We start from the raw sequence: 27,478 nt of genomic DNA, 5'->3' as shown, positions 1-27,478 counted from the left end.
AATTGAATGCACAATATCAAGACATTCAAATAAAAGTCCAGATTCCAAGTTTCATTTCTTACAGTTTTATTTGTTTGTGATAAATTCAAAATCCAAATCATGATAAATTCCAAATCCAAATCAAATAGCATGGTCATAATTCAATCAGTTTCATAAATTCCAAATCCGTAAAATCAGTCCACATGTAAAGTCAATTTTGCCTAAGTAACCATTTTCAATATACGTGGAATATTTCTAAGTCCGTAAAAGCAAATAAATGATGGTGAGCACAAAAGGTTTAATGTGTGCAGCTCATGGTCAAGTTGAATGCAGAATCAAAAGGTAGAATCAGAATCCTAAGGTAGAATCAGAATCCTAAGGTAGAATCAGAATCCTCCCGTTTTCCTCCAAACATCCTCTTTTATCCCTATCAAAATTTTACCCACAGTTCCATTGTTTCCACGCCCCCTTGCAGTTATTGACAGTTCCCTGTCAGTCTATAATCCAACCCCTAAGAGTAAGACCAAATCATAATCAAACCTGAAACGTCAATTCCTACATATTGATGTTAAACCCCGCCTTTTATGATATAACATTATTTTGATAAATGCCCCTTTCACCTGTTTCAACACCCCTAAACCAATTTAAGAATGATTGATTAAATAGTACTCAACATGATAACCTGTCCAGTAACTTTGACACAAACGGTCTCAAGTAACCTGGACATAAAACTGCGCACACGTGTCATGCGTCTCAAATAGCTTGGACATAAAACTGCCCACACGTGTCATGCACTGACCAAGCTTAACTGATATGCCTGCACTATGTACTCACTAAACCCATTTGCTGATATATAATTGACAGTTTGCACCAAATGTCTTAGATAACCTTTTGCATAGGCTTACTCTCTTACAACTAGAATAAAGTCCGAGTCGATTCATATTTCAGTTGTATATTTGAAATTTACTTCCCAGGTTAAAATATTGTTTCAGTACTTCGTGGGTAAAAAAGAAACCTTGTATAGTTTGTAATTATTTTGCTGCAATGATCAATATATGATTAATTAAGGGTGATCATTTTAAGCATTCTTGATACAAACACGACTTTACGAAGGGACAAAGGATAAAGAAATGTATATATATATATAAATGGATTATGCCGACTGAGGAAGTGTAAGGAACACAGAAACGAGTCGTCTCGGCAAAAAAATGTGAGTGAAAATTTACATTATATTATATATATATATATATATATATATATATATATATATATATATATATATATATATATATATCTGTGTTTGTGTGTGTGTGTGTGTGTGTGTGTGTGTGTGGGAGAGAGAGAAAAATGGATAGATAGATGGATAGATAGATAGATAGATAGATAGATAGATAGATAGATAGATAGATAGATAGATAGATAGATAGGTAGATAGATAGAGAAAGGGATATATATATATATATATATATATATATATATATATATATATATATATATATATAGAGAGAGAGAGAGAGAGAGAGAGAGAGAGAGAGAGAGAGAGAGAGAGAGTGCGACCCAATGGATGGACTGATCGTCTGATGAAGAGGACAGATGAGGGTATGGATGAATATATGGATGGATCGATAAATAGATGTTTGCAATGGTGGATGAATGAATGGATAGATAGATGAATGGATAGATAGATGAGAGAGAGAGAGAGAGAGAGAGAGAGAGAGAGAGAAAGAAAGAGAGAGAGAGAGAGAGAGAGAGAGAGAGAGAGAGAGAGAGAGAGAGAGAGAGAGAGAGAGAGGGAGGGGCGGGGCTAGTTACATAAAGTTGACATTTTCAATTTAAATTCAGAGAGAGGGAGAGAGAGAGAGAGAGAGAGAGAGAGAGAGAGAGAGAGAGAGAGAGAGAGAGAGAGAGAGAGAGAGATTTTCATTTCATTAATGAAGGACAAAGACATTGGTCTATAACTGTAAAAGTCACTCTGTTGCCTCCATACCCTCCTGATTTACACGTGACATATTTTGTGCTGTTTCCATACTTTTACATAACGGGGCTTCTAATGTCGCCCTGTTGCTGTTCTTTATTATTTTTGCGTTTTTCAAGAAGGTTGAGCAAACATTGCAATCACTGATTTATTTTGATTTTATTTCGACCAGATGTGGTGACTGTGCATGAATAGTTGCTGTTGTCAGTGCTTACCCTCATCTTTGCTTTTAATCGCGTTGTCTCTGTCGGAAAAAAAAATGTAATATCGCCTAGCAGGCATCATGTCCAGTTCTACATGTTACGCATTGCCGTTGGTCAGGGACCCTATTTAAAGCGTTTTAAGCACGTCTAGTGAAAATTGTGCTCAATAAAAAATCTCAAAATCTCAACATTACGTAGTTTGTCATGACACTTGTAGCGCAGAGTTTTGCGGACTTTTTAGCATTGTCATTATCAATGTCCACATTAAAGATGAGATAAATATCTGGTTTTAAAGATTAATATCTGGTTTTAAATCCTGAAACAATTATGTTTTGAGATTCGTTTTCTGTTCTTCTGTGTTTCTTGACTTATACAAAGTCTACACAGTTCATTCAAATGTTTATCATGAATTTCTTGAGTGTGCTCCATGATTAAATGAAATTTTTTAAAATCGTAATAAAATCAATTTTGTTGACGCACAGATGGAATTTTAGCAACTTTCAGTTCAATTTTAATAGATTCTATTTGTGAAAGAATAGATTTGTTCTATGTTTATGTTTGAAAAATCAATTTTTTATTGGAAAAATTAATGCATTTTAAATTACAGAAAAACTGTCTATTTAGGATTGAAATATCACGATCATTATATACAGCACTGGCATAAAATACATATGAATGGAAACAGGAAATCTTGATAAATATTACAGAGTAAAGAAATTTGTGTTTAAGCTCATTGTGAAGCGATAACAAAGAGATGAAAGTAAACATAAATCGACTGGTATCACCCGATATCACCATAAATGAACTCACTGGGGGATTCCCCGTAATTTGGCAGTCGTGACCCCGGGTCAACCTCTGGTCATCACTTGAACTAAGTTACCGCTCAGGCGATATTTTCGTTACTGTGTGTATGTATAGCTGTTGACCCAGTTCCTCACAAGAGACTATCATGCATTCCGAAGGAAAAGGTTATTTGACACCCAATTACTAGAAGTAAATGAGGATTTAAAAAAACTTATTCATGATAAGAATGCCTTTGGCAACACAAATTAAGACTTGTGTAAAGCTGTCAACCCAGTTCCTCACAAGAGACTATCAAATCATAGACTTATGTGATTGGGGTGATTTAAGTACTTTCCTCACAGACCAAAGCCAGGGGGTAATTGAATTTGAAGGAAATTAGATTTTAAAATGTAAACTTGCTACAAAAATGTTAACTTGCTACTGTTACTAGTGGTGTTCCTCCGGGCAGTAAAATGGGGCCCATTCTTTTTATTCTGTATGTAAATGATTAATCTGAAGTTACTAACTCAACTCAACTTCTAAATAAATATGCTGATGATGCAAAATATGTATTCATCATCTTTAAATTGTAAAATTGAACAGAATGGCATTCTTGCATTAGTCTGAGAAATGGTAACTGCATTTTAACTAATCCAAATGAAAAGTTCTATATAAGTAGATAAATCCTTTAACTTACAAGTATACAATGCTGACAATAATAAAATGATAAAGAAACAGAGAAAGATGTAGGAATGATCTTTGACTGTAATCTTGATTTTGATAACCATATTAATACAATATTTAATAATACTTCCTATACAATTGTCACTATATTTAGAATTTTTGAATTCATGAATATAGTGAATTGTTCCTTACACTACATAAATCTGTACTAAGACCAACTTTAGAATGTGGCAAGGGCATTTCATATTCCTTTTTCAAAAGAGAATCCATACTTTTGCATATAGTTCAAAGACATGCAACTAAACCGTTTACCAGGTTTCAATGATATGTTGTATGAAGTAATATTAAAAATATTAATACCACCATCATATTAGTGCAGAAGAAAAGAGTTTATCATACACATATACAATTTTTCATGGATTCTGCATGACATTAATGATAAACTTTTTTTTCTTGGTTACGTTCACATATTGTCACTTTAAAATATTTATCAGCAGATACTCGACTCTGGTCTTGTGTTATGGCACTCTCTTTCGGATGGAAGGTACTTGGTTCGAGCCTCACTCATCGCATAGTTGAGTCCTCAAAAACAACTTTTGAGCCAAAACATTTAAAGGTAAATGTGCATTTAGTATCTAAATATATAAGATTTAGATATCTATCTATACAATCGGCGTGTACTGACACTGACGTTAGACGATACTTCTAAAAATTAGATCACCAAGTCATCAAGTGATTTAAATTTGGGATAGTGACAAAGACAACAATACTATACCACATAAGGGCCTCCGAATTAAACAATTAAACGTGAAGAGTGCTCTACTTGGAGTAATGCGTTAGAATCCATTTCATAACTAGATATCTAGTCTGATATATTACATGGTCATGGGGCCTTTTCTAATTATAAACATTATAAACTAATCTAAAACAAAAACAACTCACATAATATTCTGTTTAGTGAAAACGATCTTTAAGCAGTAGAAAGATTCCACTTTATTATATCTCCTAATTTCTACGACATATTTATTAACAAAATGCAATATGTTAAGCAAATTAGAGTCATACTCAAATGAAAACAAAATGAAAGTTTAGGGTTGTTTATGGAGAGTTGAATGAGAGTAACAAATGACTGTCGCGGTGGCCTTGAACTTGAAAAGGTCAAAGATGAACTGGCTGATACCGTTCCAGATAAGATTTAGGATAGTAGCCTGCTTGCTTAGATCTACGTTTGGATTATTGAATAGACCATTTTAAAAACGTGTTAAACTGAACGCAATATAAGACAAATCACTTATTTACAGCCGACACTGATGCAATAGATTTAAAAAGCCCTCCACAAATGCTTAAATGTTTCATTCGAGAGGCACAGGGTTGAGAGATCTTTGTTGAACACATATTATTTCCCTTTTCTAGGTCATTTCGACTCTTAGATTTTGCGACACAACCTATTCAAAAATTAATATCAGGGTAACGTTTTTCTCCCTTGGTTGAATGGTCTGTTACAATGGAATAATTGTCATAAATAAAATGAAAATGCATCATTCAACAAATTTTCGCACTTTGAGATTGATATCTTCTGCTCGAAAATGGTATTAGACGACATTAAAATTCTATTGTTGGTAAAGATGTTTACGCGTTGCCAAGATTAATTTGAAAATTTCACAATACATTAGGTTTGATTTCAATCGGTAAGATGGTGTGAAAATTTATTTTATTGCTTATTGATTTTACCATTAAACCAAGAGGTAATTTATAAATGAATAGAACATTTTCAGAATATCCCATTAATTTTGACCGACGTTAGCCAGCCATTTGAATTCTACATTACTGTAGGTCTAGTACTAACCACTAACACATTAGATATCTAGATTCATGTTTTTAAAAAATCAATCATAGAATCATAGCTCCACCTCTTTTACACTTCAACAAAATTGCCTCGCCCCCTCCTCTTTTTATTTTTTCGTCCCAGTATGATATATCTGCAACGTGGTCTGAATTAAAAAAAAAAAAAAAGAATGACAGTAGTTTCAACCCTCCAGCAATTGAGGCAACCATTGAGAGAGGAAAATGCTGTCATATCCCAAAATCAGATTCCTACACTTGCACAATGAATGAGACAAGGGGCCCATGCATGCATAGAGGCAGCTAGCTTGTGCTTAAATTAGATGTAACTTTTATATGTTTGTTCACGTAATCTTTACTTCAAACATTTCCTAAATTTAACAAGGTCAATTTTTTCTCCTCCCCCCTCTTTTCATTTATTTGACTTTTCCTTGTTTAATCAGTTCAGTGGTTTAGAAAACGTATTTCGTCTCTACAAATCTTTCTATTTTTCATTTGATATAATTTTCATCTAGTGACAAGTTAATTTTGACCCACAGTATATTTATCACTTATTAAGCTCACAACATGGTGAGACTTCTATGAATGCACTTCAGTTTGCTATCAAGAAATCAACCTAGACTAGAGTGTAATTTTTGTTTTGTTTTTTTTTTTTTGCATCATTTTGATATCAAGCAATTATTTATACTTCATTAACATTGTACTTACTTATGCATTTAATTTTTTTTTTTTATTATTTCAGACAATGGGCTGTGGATCATCAAAGCCCCCACCTGAGGCCCCAATCCCAACAGTCTGGAGTCCTAGGAGCCATAGTAGTTCCAGCACCAAAAGTAGTAAAAGCAAAGCTAGTTATACAAATCGGGAGAGCAATGATTTAATTACGATTGATTATATTGGAAAGGCAAAAGATGACGACAAAAATGCTGAGCCATTGTTGAAACTGGAAGAGGAGAAAGTTGAGCCAGAGGTTCAGAAGAAAGATGAAAACAGGGAAGAAGAGAGAGAATCCATTAAAAATTTAGAATTAATTAAAGTTCCTGAAGGTAACGATAACAAGACTGAAGAAAATAATGAAGCTAAAATAGAAGAGGGTAAACTTACAAATGAGGATGATAAAAATAGTAATATTTTAGTCAAGCCTGAGGAAAACACAGATGACAATGAAACAGAAAAAAAGCATACGGAAGGAGAGAATATCATACAAACACCAGAGCCTAGACCTGATGAGGGGGGTGATTTCACTGAAAGCACAGAAAAGCAATCAGAGGAAAACACAGAAAAGCCAGAAGAGGAGAAAATTGAAACGCCAGCTGAAGAGAACACAGGACACCTTGCAGAGGAGAACACAGAAAAGCCGGCAGAGGAGAAGACAGAAGAGCCGGTAGAGAACACAGAGAACACAGAACATCCACCAGAGGAGAACATAGAAATGCCAGCAGTGCCGCCAGAGGAGAACCAAGAACTTCCAGCAGTGCCACCAGCGGAGGACACTGAAACTGTTTTACGTGAAAAGACAATGGATGCGGCAAGAGAAACTGGCAGTGCAGGAATAGAAAGAGAAGTAGTCAAACCAACTGTTGATGAGAATTACGACGATATTGATGATGGCTATGATGACCTTTACACTCCATTTGATGATGAAGAAGAAGAGGATTTAGAGATTGAAGGCTATGTGCAAAATGACTTAGGTTTAATGATTAAAACAATTCAATTTCACAGAGAATATGAAGATGACGAAGAAGATCAACGACCCTCTGTACAACCAGGGGAGTTGTATACTGATAAAGATTTTCCTCTAGATATTGCCATCGTTCGAGACTCATCTGCAATAGAGTGGAAGAGACCTGGTGTAAGGCATTGCTTTATAGACATTTTAAGTTTTACCGAGTAAATCAAATTTAACCTTTTCTTGCCCTTAATTTGTACATCTGTATGGCTCCCCTAATTCATTTTTTTTTTTTAAATTAGATTTCTCATCTTATGAGAGATAAGGAAAAATACTTACAGAAAGTTTTGTATCTTGAGATGTTTTTATGCTCTTTTGTTGTTGTTGTTGTGATAATGTCCTTTAAGAAGGGTAACAAGATGGATAGAAAGATAAAGTGAGTAAATGTGACTCATATATAAGTTGTCTCCTAATACTAATATATAAGTCACATTTACTCACTTTTTCTTTCTCTCCATCTTATTGGCTCATTTAGGTACCTCTAGTATAAGGGTAACAAGAACTTGCCAATGTCTGCTTAACGCTTCAGAAACTGGGTGCTACTCGATACATCAGCTCCATGGGTCTCTTGGCGAAGAAGAAGTTCAAATTCTAATAATTAAAAGAAATATATTTTATCACTTGAGACATGAATGCTTAGTAGCTTAAATAATTCTGTTACTTTAATAGCATGGTAAAATGTTTTGTTCATGTTGGCAATGTTCACCACAACGTCCAATTATATTACAAAGGGTTAAAATGGAGGAATTCGTTTGTTGGGTGGAATGAGCAAGGGGTATGAGGCTGCGATCCTTTTCAATCTTATTCTCCTCTTGTTTTGTTAGTTTTTTATGACATTTTTTATCTTTGCTTGTAGACACTAAATTGTAATCAATAAGGGACTTGTTTGCGATAGTGCTCCCTTTCAATCTCAGTCCTCTCATGTTTTTAAAAAGTTCTTTCTTTTTTTTTTTTAAATTGAGAATATTTTACCTACTATATGCCTGAACTTGTTATGAATTACAAATATGTTTTTTATCTTTTGTATCCTTTGGAAAAAAACCCCCCAAAAACTTGAGCTTATAAATAGCGTAAAATCCACTAAATGTGCTCAAAGTGCTTTACAAGTGGTCTCTGGCCAACAGCAACACTTAATATGTGGGATGTGACAATTTTTTTTTTGACAGAGACAGCACTGTTAACAGCCAGGTACTCATTTTACACCTGAGTATGGTGAGAGAATGTGAGTAAAGAGTCTTTTCCAAGGACTCAACTTTTCCCGAGCGAGGCTCAAACACAGGACCTTCTGATCCGAAAGTGAGTGTCATATCACTAGACCACATAAATGCACAAAAGATACAAAAGCTAATTTTAATTTTATTTTTTCTATCAATCAGGAATTTTTATCAGAACCCGTGTTGTTTCATGAGGATACGACTCGTTTTGACATTGGTCAAGGCTCTGCTGGAACTTGCTGGTTTTTGTCGACAGTGTCTACTTTAGCTGACAATGCTGACATGATCAGCCAGGTAATTTTTTTTTCACTGTTTCACGAAGGTTTATTAGTCATTTTCCTTTTGTTTTTTTGTGGGTTTTTTTTTGTTCTTTTTTTTTCAACCTTTTGTTATTTTTTATCAATTATTTTCAGATAATTGAATGATCCTATGCAATTGGATTAATACATATATTTCAAGATAAAATCTGAGAAATAAAAATTAAGTTAAACTCTTAACAAATAGCGGTCGATATTTTTTTCTGACCCCCCTGTCCACCTCGCAGTGATTGGGTAGCTGGTTCTGATAGATCTGGTGGAAAGTACTTTGTGATAGACCAGCATCCTGTTGAAAGGATAGCAAGCAATTGCTATTGTTCCTTTCACGCTATAGAAATTGGAATAAACTCTGGCTCCATGGGCCTATGGGCTCCGAAGAACTACTTTTTTTTTTTACTTAACAAATAGTGATAATTTTCAAGTTATTTACAAGTCCTACCAATCTTAATCTTGTTGCAGGTGATACCTAAAGATGCTTACAACATTGATAATTCCGAAGCGTACGATGGAGTCTTTCACGCCAGATTCTTTCGATTTGGGAAATGGGAAGATATTTACATTGATGACTATATCCCAGTTTTGTACCGGAACGTCCCTTGGGGAGCCAAATCTTCCACTCATGAGAATGAAGTCTGGGTATCTCTTCTAGAGAAAGCCTTTGCCAGGTAAGTGATGCTTTATTTGTGTGGCTATGTGGTCTAATGGTATGTACTCACTTTTGGATCGGAAGGTCCTTGGTTCAAGCCTCGCTCGGCGGATAGGTGAGTTCTTGGAAAAGACTCTTTAGTCACATTCTCTCACAGTACTTGAGTGTAAAATGCATTCCTGGCTGTTAACAGCATTGTCTCTGTCAGAAAAAAATTGTATTATTGCCTAACAGGTGTCATCTCTCGTTCTTTATGTTATGTTAGCTGTTGGTCAGGGACCCTTTGTAAAGCGCTTTGAGCACATTTAGTGGATATTATGCTACAAAAATGCTCTAGTTTATTTCACACTCTAATATTTTTTAAATCTTTTACTTTTACCCGTTTTAGACTCACATCACATACAATAATACAGAAAGAAAAGAAAAACATGAAAATAAATAAAATGAAAAAAGAATTTAAAAAAAACAACAAACGAAGATAAAAAAGACCCACAAAAAGCAAAATGTAATTATGATGATGATGATGATGATGATGATGATAATGATGATGATGATGATGATGATTATTATTGCTGTAGTTATAGACATTGCTCATTTCTGTGATATAACATTTGCCCAATTTTGTCTCTTAAAATTCCAATGAATTGACCCAAAACAAGTGTACGTTACCTTTGCACATGTATGTATAATTTGGTTTGTCATTTTAATGCAGACTTCATGGGTCTTATGATTCTATTTATGGAGGACAGCCTGGGGATGCTTACCTCCAGCTCACTGGAGGGATAGGAGAAAGGGTGGAACTTGATGGGCAGGGAAATCAAGACAAACAGTTATTTAGGCGGGTCACCAACGCCTTGAACAGTGGCAGCCAAGTAACTTGTGTTGTTCCTGTGAGTGTTCTTTCACAGAAAATTTTGCGATTTTCCAGAGATGAAAAAAATATTTATATTTTTATTTCTGTGATCCCTTGTAATTGATATATATAACCCCCCCCCCCCCCCCTTTCCTACAGAGACCCCATCTCCATCGCTTTCCTAAAGAGACTTTTTTTTTTACAAAAGCATATATAAATCTCTGTCAATGTTTCACATAATTTATTTGTTATAAATGTTTTTAAAATATTTTTTTTTCTTTTTGAGTAATAACTGAAAATGTGTGTGTGTGTGTGTGTGTGTGTGTGTGTGTGTGTGTGTGTGTGTGTGTGCATGTTAGTGATATTTTAGAACTGTCATTCTTGTAACTATGAAGAGCATAGAGCATGACCTAGTCATGGTTTTGCTCTATAAAAGTGCTATATATTATTTATAGGCAGTGATCGATTCTGTAAGAGTGCTTATAAAATACAGATGCTTATCAGACAACTTTGTATGAAATGGATACGCAGTTCTAGATGACGCTATTATTGAAGCATTTAAACTGAATTGGATATGATAAAGACCGGAAAAATTGTGTATGAAACAGTGCTAGACAAAGCACGAAAGAAAAATACAAGAAGAAAATCATCCCAAAGAAATTCCTCGACTGATTTTTTGGTTCGAGCCCTTCTTCAGGCACTTTTGTTGTTTGACTTGGGCAAGATTATTAGCGCTTATAGTCTGATGTCTCGGGAGTTATAGCGCTATATAAGTTTTCCGCATTATAATTATTATTATTATTAACCCCCAATTCGCTCACTTTGGACAACATAGGTGATTCTTGTTGACATCAGATCAGACATCTTGTTTGATGGATTATCTATAATAGGCTTTCTTGGAATGCTAAGGCGATGGGATCTAAGGATGTTGTGGAGGAAGGCATAATTATTCAACTTCAAGAAATTGATCATAATTATACTTGAAATCTTTTATAAATACCTCCTTTTATCAAAAATTTGAGCACTATTATTTCATGGTTTTTTTTTTGTTTTTGTTTTTTTTTATAATTCTATATATATATATATACTGTTATCTATTTAATATCATCATCTCATTCATCTGTGGTGTGTCATTCATCCTGTTTTGTTGATAAAGGTGAAACCCGAAACGTTCATTTTATATGTTTTTGTAATTAAATTGAAGCTTACATTCAATTTCACATTATTATCTATATCTATTTAATATGGCTCATCAGGATGAGTTTGACGAATACCAAGGCTTAGTTGGTGGCCATGCTTACTCCCTCGTTGGAACTGCCGTGGTATGTAAGGTTGTTTATTTCACCTTGTTTCTATTGATTATGCTCCAAAGTAGAACAAATAAGCTTAACTATTTCAGTTGCTTCTTCTAGCACATAACTACAACTATTGTTTTTACTTTACTCTAACCAGTTCAATTCTGTACTCTGGAAAGATACATTTTGAAAAATTTGGCCAGACCTCCTCTAAATATCTGTCGATTTAAATGACCCTCATCTTGGCAAAAACTCTCAAACCTGGGACTTTTATTATTTTATGGAAGTTTGGATAAATTTATGTTTCACGATCCAAACTCTGAAAGTACTGAAAGATAATTTAAAAAAAAATTAATTAATGTATAATATAGATAATTAATAAGTTCACAATAATTCACATTTCATTAAAACAGGAGCATATCTTGACATCAGATAACCAATTAAAAAGAGGATTAATATCTTTTATATTAATTTTCTTACTCTTGATTTTCTGCACAGATAAATGGAACAAAGTTGGTTCGTGTCCGTAATCCATGGGGTCGCGGGGAATGGACAGGACCATGGAGTGATGGGTAATGATTTTAAAAATTCGTCTATTTGCTCAACCTCCTCATAAAAAACCTTTGGTCTTTAAAACAATGGATGATCCAGCATTTGAAATATTGATCATAGTAAAGTTCCCCCCCCCCCCCACACACACACACATACACCATTTTGGTAATATTTAACTGTGATTCACCTCCTTTATCATCAGCTCAATTTAAGTTAAATCTAAATTGATATAATGTCAGTTTAATTAATATATTTTTATTTGGGAGGAGAATATTTTTTGTTTTTTAAATGAAAAAATAATTAACCTCAAATTCATATTTTTTTTATTGTCTTGAAGAATTATCTTGGAAATTGGGGGTGGGGGTCAATGGGTATAGGATGGATCCAACATATTTATATATATATATCGAATATAAGAATTTTTATATATAATATATATATTTAATTTATTTTGTCAAATTAAAGACCTACTTGTTTTCAATGTGTTAAGATGATATTGTGAACGTTAAAGATTTTGTTAAAAAAATGACTTTTAAGATAATTCCCCATAAGGAGAGAAGATAAAATGTTACGATTTGTTTTTACTCGTTGTAAATTTGGAGCTATGAGTGAAATAAGCTATTGAAGTAAGATATTGGTACAATTTTGAAAAATAGTGTAAAATGCAGAGATAAGGAAAGAGAATATTTTTCATAAAATCCCTCCCAAAATTTGTAATTGTACCTCAAATCTCTACCTTTTAAAACTGTTGCTTATGAATTCTGTTCACATTGGAAGAGGATTGTGGTTTGACTCTCAGTTGTTGTACTAGTTAATTCTTTAGAAAATAGATTTTTTTTTTTTTTTTACATATTCCTTAAAATTTTATACTATGTTCCATGATATAGCTAGTTGCCTTTAAATCGAAATCTAAATATGGTTTCAGTATTTCTTTCATTTTAATTTGTTTTGATTTTCTGCAGGAGTGCAGAATTTGACGCCATATCTAGTAGCTCTGAGAAGGTGCCAAATAAAGATGATGGAGAGTTTTACATCAGTCTACAAGATTTCATGAGGTGTTTCTCTCAGACGACCATCTGCTCTCTTACTCCAGATTTTGATTGCGACGGAAAGTCGGATCCCATGAGTAAGTATAGTCTGATTCCAGCACTTGAATCAAAATCAAAATAAAGCATTACTCCCATGGTGGGCAGGAGGTCACTTGTTGTGTATTCTATCCCCCTATATCTGTTTTCTGAGTTGCTTTCTGTCTTTGTCTTGGAATGGGATTACTTGGTTTTATCCTGGCCCTTGCCGGAGTTCTTGGTCGGGAGGGAAACAGTCAAATGTATAGCGTTAATTATAGGAGTTGATATTCTTTTTCCTTGTAAATCACCTCTCTGTTATGTACTGATAGTTGTATTTTTGTTTTAACATATCTTGTAAACATTTGAGTCGGAAACTCTGCTGGTATTTGGAGAAGACTTTTAGGTGATCTCAAACTAAGTACATTGAAGGTATGCTCCTGAAATTTACATCTGTTCCCTATTTGAACCAATTTCCCTTTGTCTAACGTTTAATTGGGTGTTTTGAGTGTAATTTTAGATTATTTTTTTTTAACTATCCCATTTTACTGAGGCTCATATGACCAAACAGACAAATAAGAGATTAGTTCTATTTCTTTTTTTTTAACGCTTTCCTTACCAACTACAAGAAAATTGTCATATTTGTTACGATACAGCAAACATTTTTTTTCATTCAGATTTCTTCTGTACATCTCCAAATTTGAATATTTGTTGTTTGTTATAATTATGCTGTTTTATAGCTTTTTTAAATATAGAAAATGATGCAAAGCCTGTTGAATTCCTTTCGAGTTAAGAGTTTTAAAAATCAATTTTATGTTAGATGGGTGTGATGTTTTGGGAGACAATGGTCGGTAAGGAGTTAAATGATATATTACTCCATGTTTCAGTTTATTAAAGTTAACATGGAACTCGGATACAACTCTTGGGTTTTTATTCTATAACTACTTTACTTGTCAAATTTATTTTGCCTCTTTTCTGCTTTTGACTACTTTTTCTTACTCTCCAGTCATTCATTTCATCAAGAAATTGTTAGTTGGTTGGCAGGGCTATGGGAGACTTATGGTTTCGTTATCAGATATAGTCCTGTGGTATCACGGGCAATATAATATTACTGTCTCTTGTCTTCTTATATTTCCATTACAGTCACATATTTTTTTAAAAAGCAAAACAAATTTGAGCGTGTATACACTAAACATGTTTAGAGCACTTTACATCCCTGGCCTTAAAAAACAAAAACTTAACATATAAGATGAGACATGCTTCTGTTAACTACCAGATACTCAATTTACACCTGAGTATGGTGAGATAATATGTTTAAAGACCCTTTTCCAAAGACTCAACTATGCGCCACTCAATCCAAAGGCGATTTTCATACCACTAGCCATATGGCCGCACACATCATATATGATCATATCTATGAAATCAACCCTTTTTCTTTTACCTTTTTCATTTACAACACAACCTTCATGATGATATTTTCCATTTCAGATTTTATACTCAACCTCTATGGAGAATGGACTGATGAAAAAATGGGTGGATTCCAGGAAATGTTGAAAAATCCTAGATTTTCGTTCACCGTAACCGAGGAAGGTAATTAAATAAGATGAGCTGTAAAGTTCTTAACGCCTTGGATATTTTATCAAAATTAGTTCTTTTAACTGAGCATTCATTAACTGCCTCAGGAAATGCAGAATAAAACTACTTTAGCTTCTGCAGGCTTGTTTTATTTATGATGGATTCCAGTTGTTTGAAATGATAAACAGATGATTACCTCACCTTACCTCATTCTCCTGACTGGGATGGTCGTAGAGGAGACATGAGAGGTGGCTTTGCAATAAGGGCCCTCCATCCAGCTTTCCTCATTAGAGTTGGGTTGTCCATACTTGTCTATTCCTCTCTACATCATCTATCCAGCATTTTGTTTGCCGTCTTCTCCTTCTGCCTCCCTCCAAGGTCCCTTGCATAAAGGTTTTTGCCAATGTCAAGGTCTCTTGTATAAAGGTTTTTGCCAATGTCTCATGGCGAGAAACATGGCCAAACCAAGACAATTTCTTCATTCATTATAGACAGAAGAGATTCCTGTGATCCAGTTGTAGAGACCTCTTTTGTAAACCTCTTCAATCGACGTCCAGATAATGCCCAAAATGCGGCTATAGCATTTATTTTTGAATGATTAAAATTTTTTTTGATTAATGTCCAACTTTCACAACCATAATATAAAAGATCGATGTTGCAAGTAAACAGATAATAAATTGTAGAAAACACAACCTGTTATTTGGCATTATCATATTGTCTATGTAACCTCCTTCGTGAGTGATTATTAATGATGCGGCAAGCTTCGATTTGAGATATGAGCCAAATTCAAAGATAAAGTGTTTTCCATAGCAACAAATTGTATTCAGAAAAAAAAATCATTAACTTGGGTTCTGATAGACATAGAAAGAAAATTTAAAGTGGTAAATGATCAGAAAGATGTGGTCTACACCACTGTACACATAACTCAATTTATGAAATTTGCGCATCTTTCTGGGATTTCTCAGCAGCCACACAAATGATTAACTTCAGCATCCACCACATGCCTGCTTATTTCTATGCATGATTCCACAGGTATGTTAGAGGACGGCACTGTCCCAATGTTGATACAGATGGTTCAACACACGAAAAAGAGAAAAACAGGGAATGCCTCAATCAGATGTGATGTGTTCAAAGTAAGATTTTTTATATATTCAAATTTTGTGATGTCAAAAACAAATCTGAAGAATAAAAATGTTCATTGAATCGTAATGAAAATGTAGTTAGTAACTACAACTATAACAAAGAAAGTATTGGACTGGAACCCTCAGGGCAGAAGATCAAGGGGAAGGCCACGAGGAACATGGAGAAAAATTAAAGAAGCTGATATACAGAGAAGTGGTAAGACCTGGAATGAGATAAAAAAAAGTTAGCTCAGGATAGAGAAGGATGGAAACGGTTTGTCTGTGGCCTATACCCTGACCCAGGGTGAAAAAGGCGATGATGATGATGATAAAACATTTAAACCTGCCCAATAACTCCTGACAAAGGACAAAAAAAATAGCTGATTGTAATAACTGTTGAAATATAAAACCGTTTTTTATTCACCTTATAAAAAATCACAAGATTATAACTTATTCAAGGTTTCTTGCTTTATGTGAATGTGACTAAATCGATCAGTCATCATAGATTTTATGTTCTTTTTATTATTTGAATCATTAATTTATTGACCCTTGTACGGTGCATTTCAAGTTTTTGGCAATTGAAGCATGCAATTAGGTAAAATACTCACTACATCCACCAACCAAATTCAACATACCAACACACGAAAATGTGTGTAACCTTTAACGTTTATAGTCTGATTAATATAATTTGACTTAAGGCTCTTCCGCTGATAAGTGAGAACTAATCACTAACAGGCTGACTAAAAAGAATAACTAAGAGATGAATTACGTCATCTTCATTCTTTGTATACCATATTAACATGTGAATTTATATGGATTGATATTTTTTTGTAGATCAAAGGAGACAAAGTGAGACCAACCGGCAGAACAATAGCAGCTGAGATACAAGGCAAAAAGAATAATGTCTATACCACAGAACTCCAGTCGTCTTTCCGTCATAGATTGAAGCCTGGTCGATACATGGCTGTCCCTTCCACGTGCGATGGGAATGTCAAAAAAGCTTTCTTACTTCGGATTTACACTCCTGCTCCTTTAAAAAATTGCAAGTAAGAATTTTAAAAGATTTAAAATGCTACATTATTGTCTCCCTTACAAAAATGGTGACAACGATTTACCATATATGATAATGTGTGCTAAGATTCTGAATTTTCTCACATTTCTGTTTTGTTACAAAATGCTTGATAGTTGTTCATGAGTTTTGACAGAATTTACTCAAAGCTTTGAAGCGGACGATGATGATGATGATGATGATAATAATAAAAAATAGATAGAAAGGGATGCTGATCTCTAGAGATTTAAACATTCATATTGCTACTTTATATTCTATACTTTCTTTCACAGGTAGCCAGTGTATGCCCACCATACAAAGAGGCGCTTCATCTTGGCCCTTCTTTTTCATTTCTAAGTGCTCTGTATTGTTTGAATTGCTGGAGAGTTCAAATTTTGTACTTGATGTTCTCGAAAGTAAAGAGTTGCAATAATCTGATTATGAAAATACCACTGAAACCGGAGGTATTTGACTTCGAGATATCACGAAACCAGAATTCCGGCATGAACTGGAAAACTGGCACCCATGAGGCAGATATTCACTTTTGACAAGCATTTTTAGTTGGAAAAAATCGTATTGAACTTATCTTTTTTATGTCTACAAATGATTTCCTATTCAATTAACAAATACAGGAAGTGTGTTTTTCACAGGATTGTCAAAGGTTGAAACCAGCTATATTCAAAACAGATATTTATAATGTTTTTCGTTACTTCCATTTACATATTTATACCATGAGTGACATACAAATAAAATTCATTTACTTTTTTTTTTTACCAGAGAAGTGGGGATCGATGCAAATATTCTGTCTTGTGAAAATGAAGAATCTCTTACACATGATGGCCATACGTATGACCTGAGTAAGTTATAAACACATTTATTTTATTATACTCTAATTTGTAGAAATGTTCGAAAATTTTGCAGTTTAAAGATTTGCGTAAAATTGTTATACTGCCATGTCTGTGATCTGGGGATATTTGGGGATAATGGTCTCATATTAAGTATCTTGTCATTATTTTTCTATGGCTGTCATTATACTGTTGCTGTGGTATAGTGGTATAGTTAGCAATTAGCTGATGTGGCATCAAATGTTTAATGAGAATTAATAGGCAGGGCTATGAGTAAGCATACAGCAAAATATTAAGATACCTAATCACTCAAAAAAAGCATAAAATCGACAAGAATTAGACTTTTAAATTGTCATTGCAATAACACTGTGAATATAATCTTATTATTGATTATAATTAGATATTGACCTAGGGTTTTATAATGCGCCCTATTATTAGTTTAGTTGAAGGACTACTGATTTTAATTTGTGTTTGATTATTGGTCTTTTGCAGCATTTGATAAGACTTTGTTTGGGGCCTTCGTCAGTGGTGTGAATGCAGGAGGTCAGGTGTCCAATAGAGAAACATACGCCATCAACCCTCAATATCGCATCTCTATCCCAAATACAGGTAAGTGTACAGGAAGTGTACAAAATGTTAAATGGAAAATATGACAAAAAAGCTGGTAATCCACTTAAACTCTGGCCGAGCACTCCCTGAGGACAGGAACAAGGGGCACTTCTAAGAAACTTTTCACACAAAGGGCCAGACTAGATGTGCGCAAGTGTGGAACAGTCTACCAAAGAAAGTTGTCAGTGCTGATTCACTTGACTCATTCAAGAACAGACTGGATAGCTATTGGAAAAACCAAGAAATCTTCTATGATTACAAGGCTAGCATCACATTCTGTCTTCAACCGGAAGAAACAAAGATGACACCTGAGTCCAGCGAAGAGGATCATTGAGAACCTGTGCTGGAAATCATCTCTAAGTAAGTATCTCTAAGTATCTAAGTAAGTAGGTAAAATGCATTATATTGCACTCATTATTGCGTCATTATTTTCCCTATTAATTACAATTCACATAATCGTAGCAAATAATTTGAATGACACATTTAAAGGAATTGTCTATAGTCATTGTGCCCCATAAGGCCTGGTTTATCATCATCATCGTCAACATCATCATAATCAAATGACATTTTGATGGAATCATTTAAGTGAATGCTAACTGGAATTTTATACAATAGACTTCGGATACAACAAGGTTGGCAGAACAGATTGTTTAGTTTTATCCAAGGTTTCATGTGCTGCCATGCTCTAAGAATCAATGTTCCTTTATATATTCATATTGATTTTATTTGAAGGAGAAGCAGGTGAACAAGAAGGAAGAAGAAGGAAGAGGAGATTGAGGAAAAGAAGAAGGAGAATGTGCTAAGAATACCTTTATTTACTCTTGTTATGATTACAAATTAGCATTCTTGCTCTTTGGCTCTTAACAATTTAAATTGGAGGAAAATAAAGCACATCACGGACGATATCAACACTTAAAAACCATTGAAGGAATCTCTTCTTTTTTTTGGTTTGTTTGTTTGTTTACTTGTTTGTTTTTTTTTTCTTTTGTTTTTTTTAAGGGGGGGGGGGGGGGGATGTTTACTTTTAACAATGCACCCTCCCCAGCCCATTTCTTCCTCTGACTCCCAATTTTTCATTTTGGTATCTAGGCACAGAAGTTCCCCTTGTTGTCCACGTCATGCAAACACAAGAGGAACCACAATATCCCGTTGGTTTCAGGCTTTTTAATGTAAGTTCATCCTGTCTTTTTGTTGTTTTGTTATTGTTGGGTTTGTTTTTTTGTTTTTTTTTGGGGGGGGGGGGGGGGGGGGTTGATGTTTCACTTTTTAGCAATGCACTCACCCCACTCCATCTCTTAATTCAAACCCCCAATTTTTTTGTCACACCTTTCATACACACTTGTTCAGTTCTTTATCTTACACCAGTGCCTGCTCCTTAATTTCTTAATTTGTTTTTTCTTTGCTTGTTTGTTTGGGGGATTGTGTGTGTGTGTGTGTGTGTGTGTGTTTAGCGATGACAGTATTCAATTATAGCAGATAATATGAAGAAATAGAGTTCTGGAAACTATTGAGAGACATTTAAGTTGAAGCGTCAACCATTTTTCATTCAAGTGTCTATTCATACCAAACCATAAACTAATAGATTTGTGTAGGGCTTAATTATTTTAAAGGTTAAAGAAAGTCGGACATTATCAGTATTTGTGAAATCAACAATTGATGCAAATCATAACATCATATAAGAGAAAAAACTTTTAAAACCTTGACATTTTCTATAGAGCAATATCCATTAAACCTGTTCAAAGCACTTTATAAAGGATCCCTGACCAACAGCAACACGTAACAAGTAGAACGAGACATGACGCCTGTGAGGCGATATTACAATTGTTTTCTGACAGAGGCAAAGCTGTTTGCGGCCAGGTACTCATTTTACACCTGAGTTTAGTGAAATAATGTGAGTAAAGACTCTTTTCTGAGGACTCAATTATGTGCCGAGTGAGGCTCGAACTAGGACTTTCCAATCAGACAGCCAGTGTCATACCAGAAGAAATTTGAAATGTTAGGTTTATACACACTCTTATCAAACTATATTCATCCTTCTCAACATAAAGATGGTTTGTTTTATTTTTTTTTTCCAGTTGATAGTTCACTTTAAAAATGCCCCCCCCCCCCCCCCCCCCCATAAACTTGAGCTTTTATAAAACACAATATTCACTAAAGTGCTTTACAAAGGGTCCCTGGCCAACGGCAACAATTAAATTATAGGACAAGATATGTCACCTGTTAGTGTTATGCGGTATTAATTACTTAAATGTTTTCAATGTCTTTTTGTGTACTTAAATTAGACCTAGTAGCATTTGAGTAGAAATAGCAATGGCTATTACATCATTTTAAAAAAACACAACACAATGTATCTGTGCACTTTGTTGTTTTCCAGTTGGACAGAGGGGTCAACCCCCCAGTGAGTGTGGATTACTTGTACGACAAATATAACTCCAGCCCAACAGACATTGAGGGAAATAACTCCAGGTTCATGATCTCTTGGGATGTGGATGTTCGTTACTTACTTCCTGCTGGTCGTTACGTGGCATTGATTCACATGGACCAGCCCGACACTGAAAAGGCCTTTGCCATCGTGTTCAAATCTAACACAAATATTGGAATCAAGTGAGTTGTTTGTGTATACTGGGTCTTAATAAGCTTTTATATAGCGCAATATCCACTAAACAAGCTCAAAGCGCTTTACAAGGTTGCCCTGGCCAACAGCATCACTTAACATGTAGGACAGGACACGACACCTGTTAGACGATATTACAATTTTTTTCGAAACAGAAACAATGCTGTTGATGGCCAGGTACTCATTTTACACCCTAGTACGGTGAGAGAATATGAGTAAAGTGAAGAGTCTTTTCCAAGGACTCAACTATGCGACGAGTGGGGCTCAAACCCAGGACCTTCCTATCCGAAAGCAAGTGCCATACCACATGACCACATGTTGTCATCATCATAGTTTGTTGCTCCGACACCGAACCCATTCCACAGCACCTGGGGAGCAAACTCTTAGGTCATGATGTGCTCCATCATCTGTTCTGGGGCATCCACATGTACACAATCTAGTCTCAGCCAGCCCCCACTTTTTCATGCTTCCAAGTTTTGCCTTTGCTTTGTTCAGTGTTACCCATTTATTCCTGGAGAGCTCAGTTCCGAAGAGCAGTTCTCTCAGATCTTCAACAGCTTCATTTACATGAATGTCCCACTCCCTCCATGTGGAAAGTCTATGTGACTCAGAAAAACTGCCCTTGTTTGGCAGTTTAATGTGTCCATTTTATTAAAGTTTCATTGCTACAATTTTAACATGTGTTTTTTTTGCAAATATAGACTTCAACGTTTTAGGTGAAATAGTAAAGAAGTGGGAGACATCAGAACTACAGCAGTAATCCTTCAGAGCCCCCAGGCCCAAGGAGTCGGAGTTTATCCCCGTTTCTATAGCGTGAAACAATAGCAATTGCTTGCTACCCTTTGGATAGGATGCATGTCTATCACAAAGTACTTCACAAGATTTAACAGACCCAGCTACCCAGTCACTGCTGGGTGGAGAGGGAGGTCAGAAAAATTCTGGACTTAACCCGGGATCGATCTCAGTCCCGTTGCTTGTGAAGCGAGTGCTCTACCAACTGAGCTAGTGGAACCCCCGAGACCTCCAAAGAGGAGACAGTTTTTCTGAGCCTCCCAGTATCTTTTCCTTGAGATGAATGATAAGTTGAGTTATGTAAATATAAGTTAAGTAGTTCCATATGTGTGCAATAGTATTGCTTCTATATATCAGAGCGGCCAACCCCATCTGATGAGAATGTGTACAATGGGACCTCAAAATGGGGGAGATTTCATAAAAATGGGTACAATCCTGAAATCGACGGAAACTAACCATTGTGAAAGTAAGAGGAAGGTATACTTACATAAAGTCACCGCACAAGCTCAATTGCAGCAACAATGATGTTCCCAAGACTATAATCCACCAATCCTTTCAGAATTCTACCTCCCAGCATGAAGATCATAATTGGTCAAAAAATATATGAATATCCACTTGGTCACCAAGGTTTCTCAATTGGCTAGTAATAATACTAAAGAAAACTGAAATGACTCCGTACACTGAAAATGGGTACAATCCTGGGGGAAATGCGTACAAGCGTACAATTGCTGAAAATGCGTACAATTCCGCATTTTTTTCAGTAGGTTGGCAGTTCTGTATAGAGTAATTACTCGCAAATGCTATCTTCTACATCAAAACAAGTTACTCACACATATTTAAGTGCACTTTTTGGGATTATTATATTCATATTTTTGAAACGTACTACCTCCTAGGACATTTTTTGTTCCCTTTTTTTTCCAGTAAACTTTTACATTTTATTATTGCTATATTTTCTTGATGATGATTTTACAAGTATTTTCCCTACTGCTACATTGGCCTATGGAGCCACAGTTTATCCTAGTTTCTGTAGCATTAAACAAGCCATTAACGGCCATGTACTCATTTTACACCTGAGTATGGTGAGATAATGTGAGTAAAGAACCTTTTCTATGGATTCAACTATGTGCCAAGCAAGGCTCGAACCCAGACCTTCCGATCCAAAAAACCACAAAGCTTCTTTTGCAAAGGGTAGCACAGGGTGCCAGGCTATCGCAAAGTACTTTCCATTTGTTAAATCAGATCCAACTAACCAATCACTTAGAGGTTAGTAGACGGGTCAGAAAAATGCTAGATTCACCCCAGAATCAAAGCGAGTTTATTTGCTAATGAGGTGAGTGCTCTACCAATTGAGCTATCTGAAACCCTAATAAGGCTATTTGAAATTTATCTTATTGTTCTTTTTACTATTTTATCTACAGGGGTTTACAGACTGGCGAATGATAGGAAAAGAAAGGAGCAGCTTGTTCAAGAAAAATAGTTTGAGAGATTTGGAAATATTTACTAGCTACGGATCCTTTGGAAATTTGTAAAATGAAAGGGAAAGGTTAACTCACTCAATCCTAGAGATTATTTCTACTTTTCAAAATTGGGAAAAATGTATTAAAAATGAGCATATACATGGATAGTTTTATTATTTTGAACTACCATTAACATGTGAAAATGAAAAACATTAGCTTTAATACTACACATGTAATTTGTCTCCGAAAAAAGGGTAAAAGGGAACCCCGGTAAACTACGGATATATTCGGTGTTAGGGTTGAGTGAGTTAATGTTTTATTATAATTATTGTGGACAAAATCGAACATTTCAAGCATGGCTTTGGACTATTCGGTAATTATTTTTTACAATGCTAATTTACGGCTGCCTTTTGATTCATAAAGCAAATAATAAATCACTCAGATGTAAAAAATCTAATCTTTTGACCCAAGAAAAAGAAGAAAAAAAATAAAAAGAGAAGTAGAATTGATAATTGGAAATTACAACACATGCGTAAAAAAAAAAAAAGTGAAATATAACTAATATACAAACCTTTGAATAAACAACCATGTTTGATAAATTTGTTATCATTTTTATCAAACTGGGCTGAAAAAAATAGTCTGTAGCTATTTCTAAAAGAAGAATATTAGACATACTCAGAGATAGATAATGAGCTACTAGATATCTATTTTTTTTTTATAGCCACATCTACTTTTGCAGACTTCGTTTACGCTTAGTTTTATTTTTTTTTAAAAATTTTCTATACAAAACGTGCAGACATTTTTTTTTTAATTCCAAGAAATGACACCCACAAAATAATCTGTATCATTGGACTACATATCTGTTTTGCAGAAGTGACTGTAGGCTTTTCCCTGTGTCACTGGATTCCTTGTTAATTTACATGTTCCTTTTCATTTTCATTTCATTGGTAAAAAGTTAATAAATATAATATCAAAACTGAAAGAATTATTTATACAACAGTCGTAATCTTTAGTTTTGGATGTGTTTTAAATTTGCTGCCAAAATATTTTTGATAATCATTTTGTTTTCTCCCCTTTTTTGCGCAGAATTGTTGCTCAGTCTATACAGACAATCAATTAAAACCAGTTAATGTTAAATACTCTGTTGAATCCATTATAACTTGTGTTGATATTGTTGATGTAACTTTTGTTACCTTTTTAAAAAATATTTGATTTTAATGCAATATTGTTTTATATGTGGATTAATTCTCTTCACAATCACAACCTGATTGAGATTCAACTATCTGTGATAATTAGTTTTTTGCACAAATTTATGGTAATTTTTATTTATCTTATGAATTATCTATTATTCTTTATTATATTGATTTTTTTAAAATGTAGATGTAAATAAAGAAGGTATATATAATGTGTAAAGCAATATTCAGACTTCCATCCAAAAGCAATATTTCATCATTTACGTTAGTATTGACCTTGAACTTAAATTTAAAAAAATATATGTAACAGCTTAGAATATGGTATAAATATCTGTAACGTCAATAGCAGAAGTGAATAACAGTCTGGACTTGAAAGGCGATCATGAACTTGAGAATGACACTTCTGCTGTTAGCTGCTTTACTAATTATTGTAGATTTTGACTGTTGATTATGATGTGTTGTTGTTGGCCAACGAAGAGTTTAAGGAAAATCAACAGATCACACGCTATGCATTTTGTGCTTTACAGAAACGGCAATTCAAATTGATACTAAGCTTCTAGAATCTGTGGACTGTAAAAAGTAATTTAAAAAATGAATATAACAGCTTCAAAAAAGAACAAAATACCAAACACTGAACGTTTCGGGTTCAAAACGCTTCTTAACCAACAAAAAAAAAAAAACACATATACATTTGGGACTAAATTCCCGATTGACGGCAGAGAAATTTCTGGTCATCGGTGTGGAATTTATTAGTAATGTATTTATGATTTTATTGGGTTTTTTGTTTTTTTTGGTTGGTGGCTGAAGAAGGGTTTTGATCCGGAAACGTTCTGTGTTTGGTATTTAGTTCATTTTTGAAGCTGTTATATTCATTTTTGTTTATTACTAGAAACTGCAATGCTTGTGACTTATCAACTGATAAGTGTATTATGTCGAGGTGATTTCAATGCTGAAAATTGAATTTATAGCTAGAAATATGAGATACTGGTTTAATTTATTTGATTTATTTAGGAGTAAGAAAATTAATTTTATAACACCTTATAGTATCCGGGTTTAATTTATTTGATTTATTTAGGAGTAAGAAAATTAATTTTATAACACCTTATAGTATCCGATGTCTCTCTAATTCCTATTTGTTATCTTAATTTCTGTCCTATTTGTATTTTCCTTTTTCCATCCAACATCAAAATATGTTCAAGCTTGTTGAATCTAAGGTTCATTATACAAACTACACATATTTTAAAGTAGGATGTTACAAATTATTATTGCATTATTGTCAAACTGTGTTAAATGAATTGAGAACAATGAAGTTCAATTTATGAACCAAGTAAAGCAACAAAGACAAATGACAGGGACATTGTGGAAGTTCGTCACCCATTTTATGTCAAATTCCTCATACTCGAAACACTCAAATTATTTATCCATGTACAGCTGCCAACCCTAGCCCATGTAAATGTGTACACTAGACAGCCTTTACTATATATAGAACTAGAACTCCCGATATGAACTTCCATGTTAAGAAATACTAAAAGAGTGTATGATTCTTAAAATGCTTAAACAATAGAAATATAACAATGCATACAATCCTCAGCAAAATGCGAACAATGAACGAATATGTGTAAGAATACACTTTTTTTTTCTCTCTCGCAAGGTTGGCACCACCTGGGTGGGGATCCTGACCTCCCATAGCGGGCAGGAAGGTACATACTGTGTCTTCTATCGCCTTATATCTGTTTTCCAACATGCTTTCTGTCTTTGTCTTGGAATGAGATTACTTGGTTTTGTCCTGGCCTTGGCCGGACTCCTGACTGGGAGGGAAACAATCAAATGCATAGTTATTGTTTTGGGAGATGATATTTTTTTCCTTGTAAATTATCTCTCTGTAATGTATTATATTTGTTATCTTCAATGTATAATGTAAGCATTTGAGTGTATTCCTCTTTGTTGGATTTTGTGTTTGTGTCCGGATGAGACTTATAGATGATCTCAAACTAAGTACATTGGTGGTATGCTCTTGGAATCTACATCTGATCCCTATTTGTTCCCAGTTCCCCTATGTCTTACTTTTTCTTGGGTGCTTTAATTGTAATTCTAGAACTTTTTACTATCCCATTTTCTTCCTTTTTACTGGCGCTGATATAACCTAAATGTGTTGCAAGCGCCGTAAAACCCTTAAAAACAAACACAAAAAAAAGGTTGGCACCACTGTGTAGATTACACTGTGGCTTACATTCAATTTAACCCGATGATTTCTGCTTTGAAATGATTTACTGCCTCATCTTTGCCATGTCTATTCAAACTTTATTATCTCAAGTCATAAACAGCTCGGTCTATCTCAATCTTAACTATTCCCTAAATATTTCATTAATTGGAATAAAGAGAGGAAGCAAACTTTCCTTTTCATTACTTTTACTACTACTATATTGATTATTGCAAAAAAAAATATTTTACCTTCACTCAGGAATGATTTAATCCAAAGCATTTTCAAATAATTATACTTTGTGTTCACTTGAAAGCATTTAACGTTTCCTGAAGCATGTAGTTTTACTGTACCATGTTTAGTTTAGATTAAGTTTTAAAAGTTTAACCATACTTGCTACACATTTTGGTCATATCAACACCTAAGAAAATGATGATGGCATTCGACAAAACAGTTAGATATGTAGTTCAAACAGAAGCTTTAGAATAAGACAAAAAGTCTAGTTTACGGATAAAACAGAAGTAAATTCCGACAACAATATTTTTTTTGTTCACATGCCAACCCCAGGCCATCTGAAGTCTTATATGGACACCAGCAGGAGCCCCCAACCAATCGGGAGATAGTCCTCCTTGGTTTTCAAAGTGATGCTAGGCTGCTCGAAGCTGTGGACTGTAAAAAGTAATAAACAAAAACGAATAAAACAGCTTCAAAAAAGAATAAAATACCAAACACTGAGCATTTCGGCCTCAAAACATTTCTTCAGCTAACAACAAAAATCAATAAAGACATTAATACATTACTAAATTCCAGATAGACAACAGAGATGATTTGTATGAATTAAATTTAATTACCAACAAAAATCAAGGTTAGCGTTTATTTAAATAATAA

At 34.4% G+C, this 27,478-nt stretch overlaps 2 protein-coding genes across 4 annotated transcripts in view; one reads left to right on the top strand and one right to left on the bottom strand.

Moving 5' to 3' along the window:
* Positions 1-5,013, bottom strand: part of LOC144964338 (RING finger protein 24-like) — a 38,767-nt gene extending 33,754 nt beyond the window's left edge. The window contains exon 1 of one of the 3 annotated variants that reach the window (XM_078898445.1): positions 4,924-5,013. The gene's annotated coding sequence lies outside the window, so the exon portion shown is untranslated. Of the gene's footprint in view, positions 1-4,399; positions 4,511-4,566; positions 4,705-4,923 lie in introns of those variants that run through there. The other 2 variants (XM_078898444.1, XM_078898447.1) reach the window with 2 other exon arrangements.
* LOC144964336 (uncharacterized) lies at positions 4,990-23,744 on the top strand. The gene is made up of 16 exons (XM_078898442.1): positions 4,990-5,312; positions 6,209-7,318; positions 8,572-8,703; positions 9,186-9,391; positions 10,085-10,262; positions 11,482-11,547; positions 12,019-12,092; positions 13,035-13,198; positions 14,625-14,726; positions 15,744-15,844; positions 16,667-16,878; positions 17,658-17,737; positions 18,218-18,334; positions 19,424-19,503; positions 20,709-20,938; positions 23,159-23,744. Exons 2-16 carry the CDS (start codon positions 6,212-6,214, stop codon positions 23,178-23,180), a joined length of 2,871 nt encoding a protein of 956 aa, XP_078754568.1. The 5' UTR covers positions 4,990-5,312; positions 6,209-6,211; the 3' UTR covers positions 23,181-23,744.
* The last annotated feature ends 3,734 nt before the right edge of the window (positions 23,745-27,478 follow it).

The sequence above is a fragment of the Berghia stephanieae genome, chromosome 2 (assembly GCF_034508935.2).
Source record: "Berghia stephanieae isolate SIO BIC M18660-M18661 chromosome 2, UCSD_Bste_1.3, whole genome shotgun sequence".
Classification (NCBI taxonomy): Eukaryota; Metazoa; Mollusca; class Gastropoda; order Nudibranchia; family Aeolidiidae; genus Berghia; species Berghia stephanieae.
Note: the sequence above shows the minus strand (reverse complement) of the source record. Positions and strands in the feature narration are given on the sequence as shown.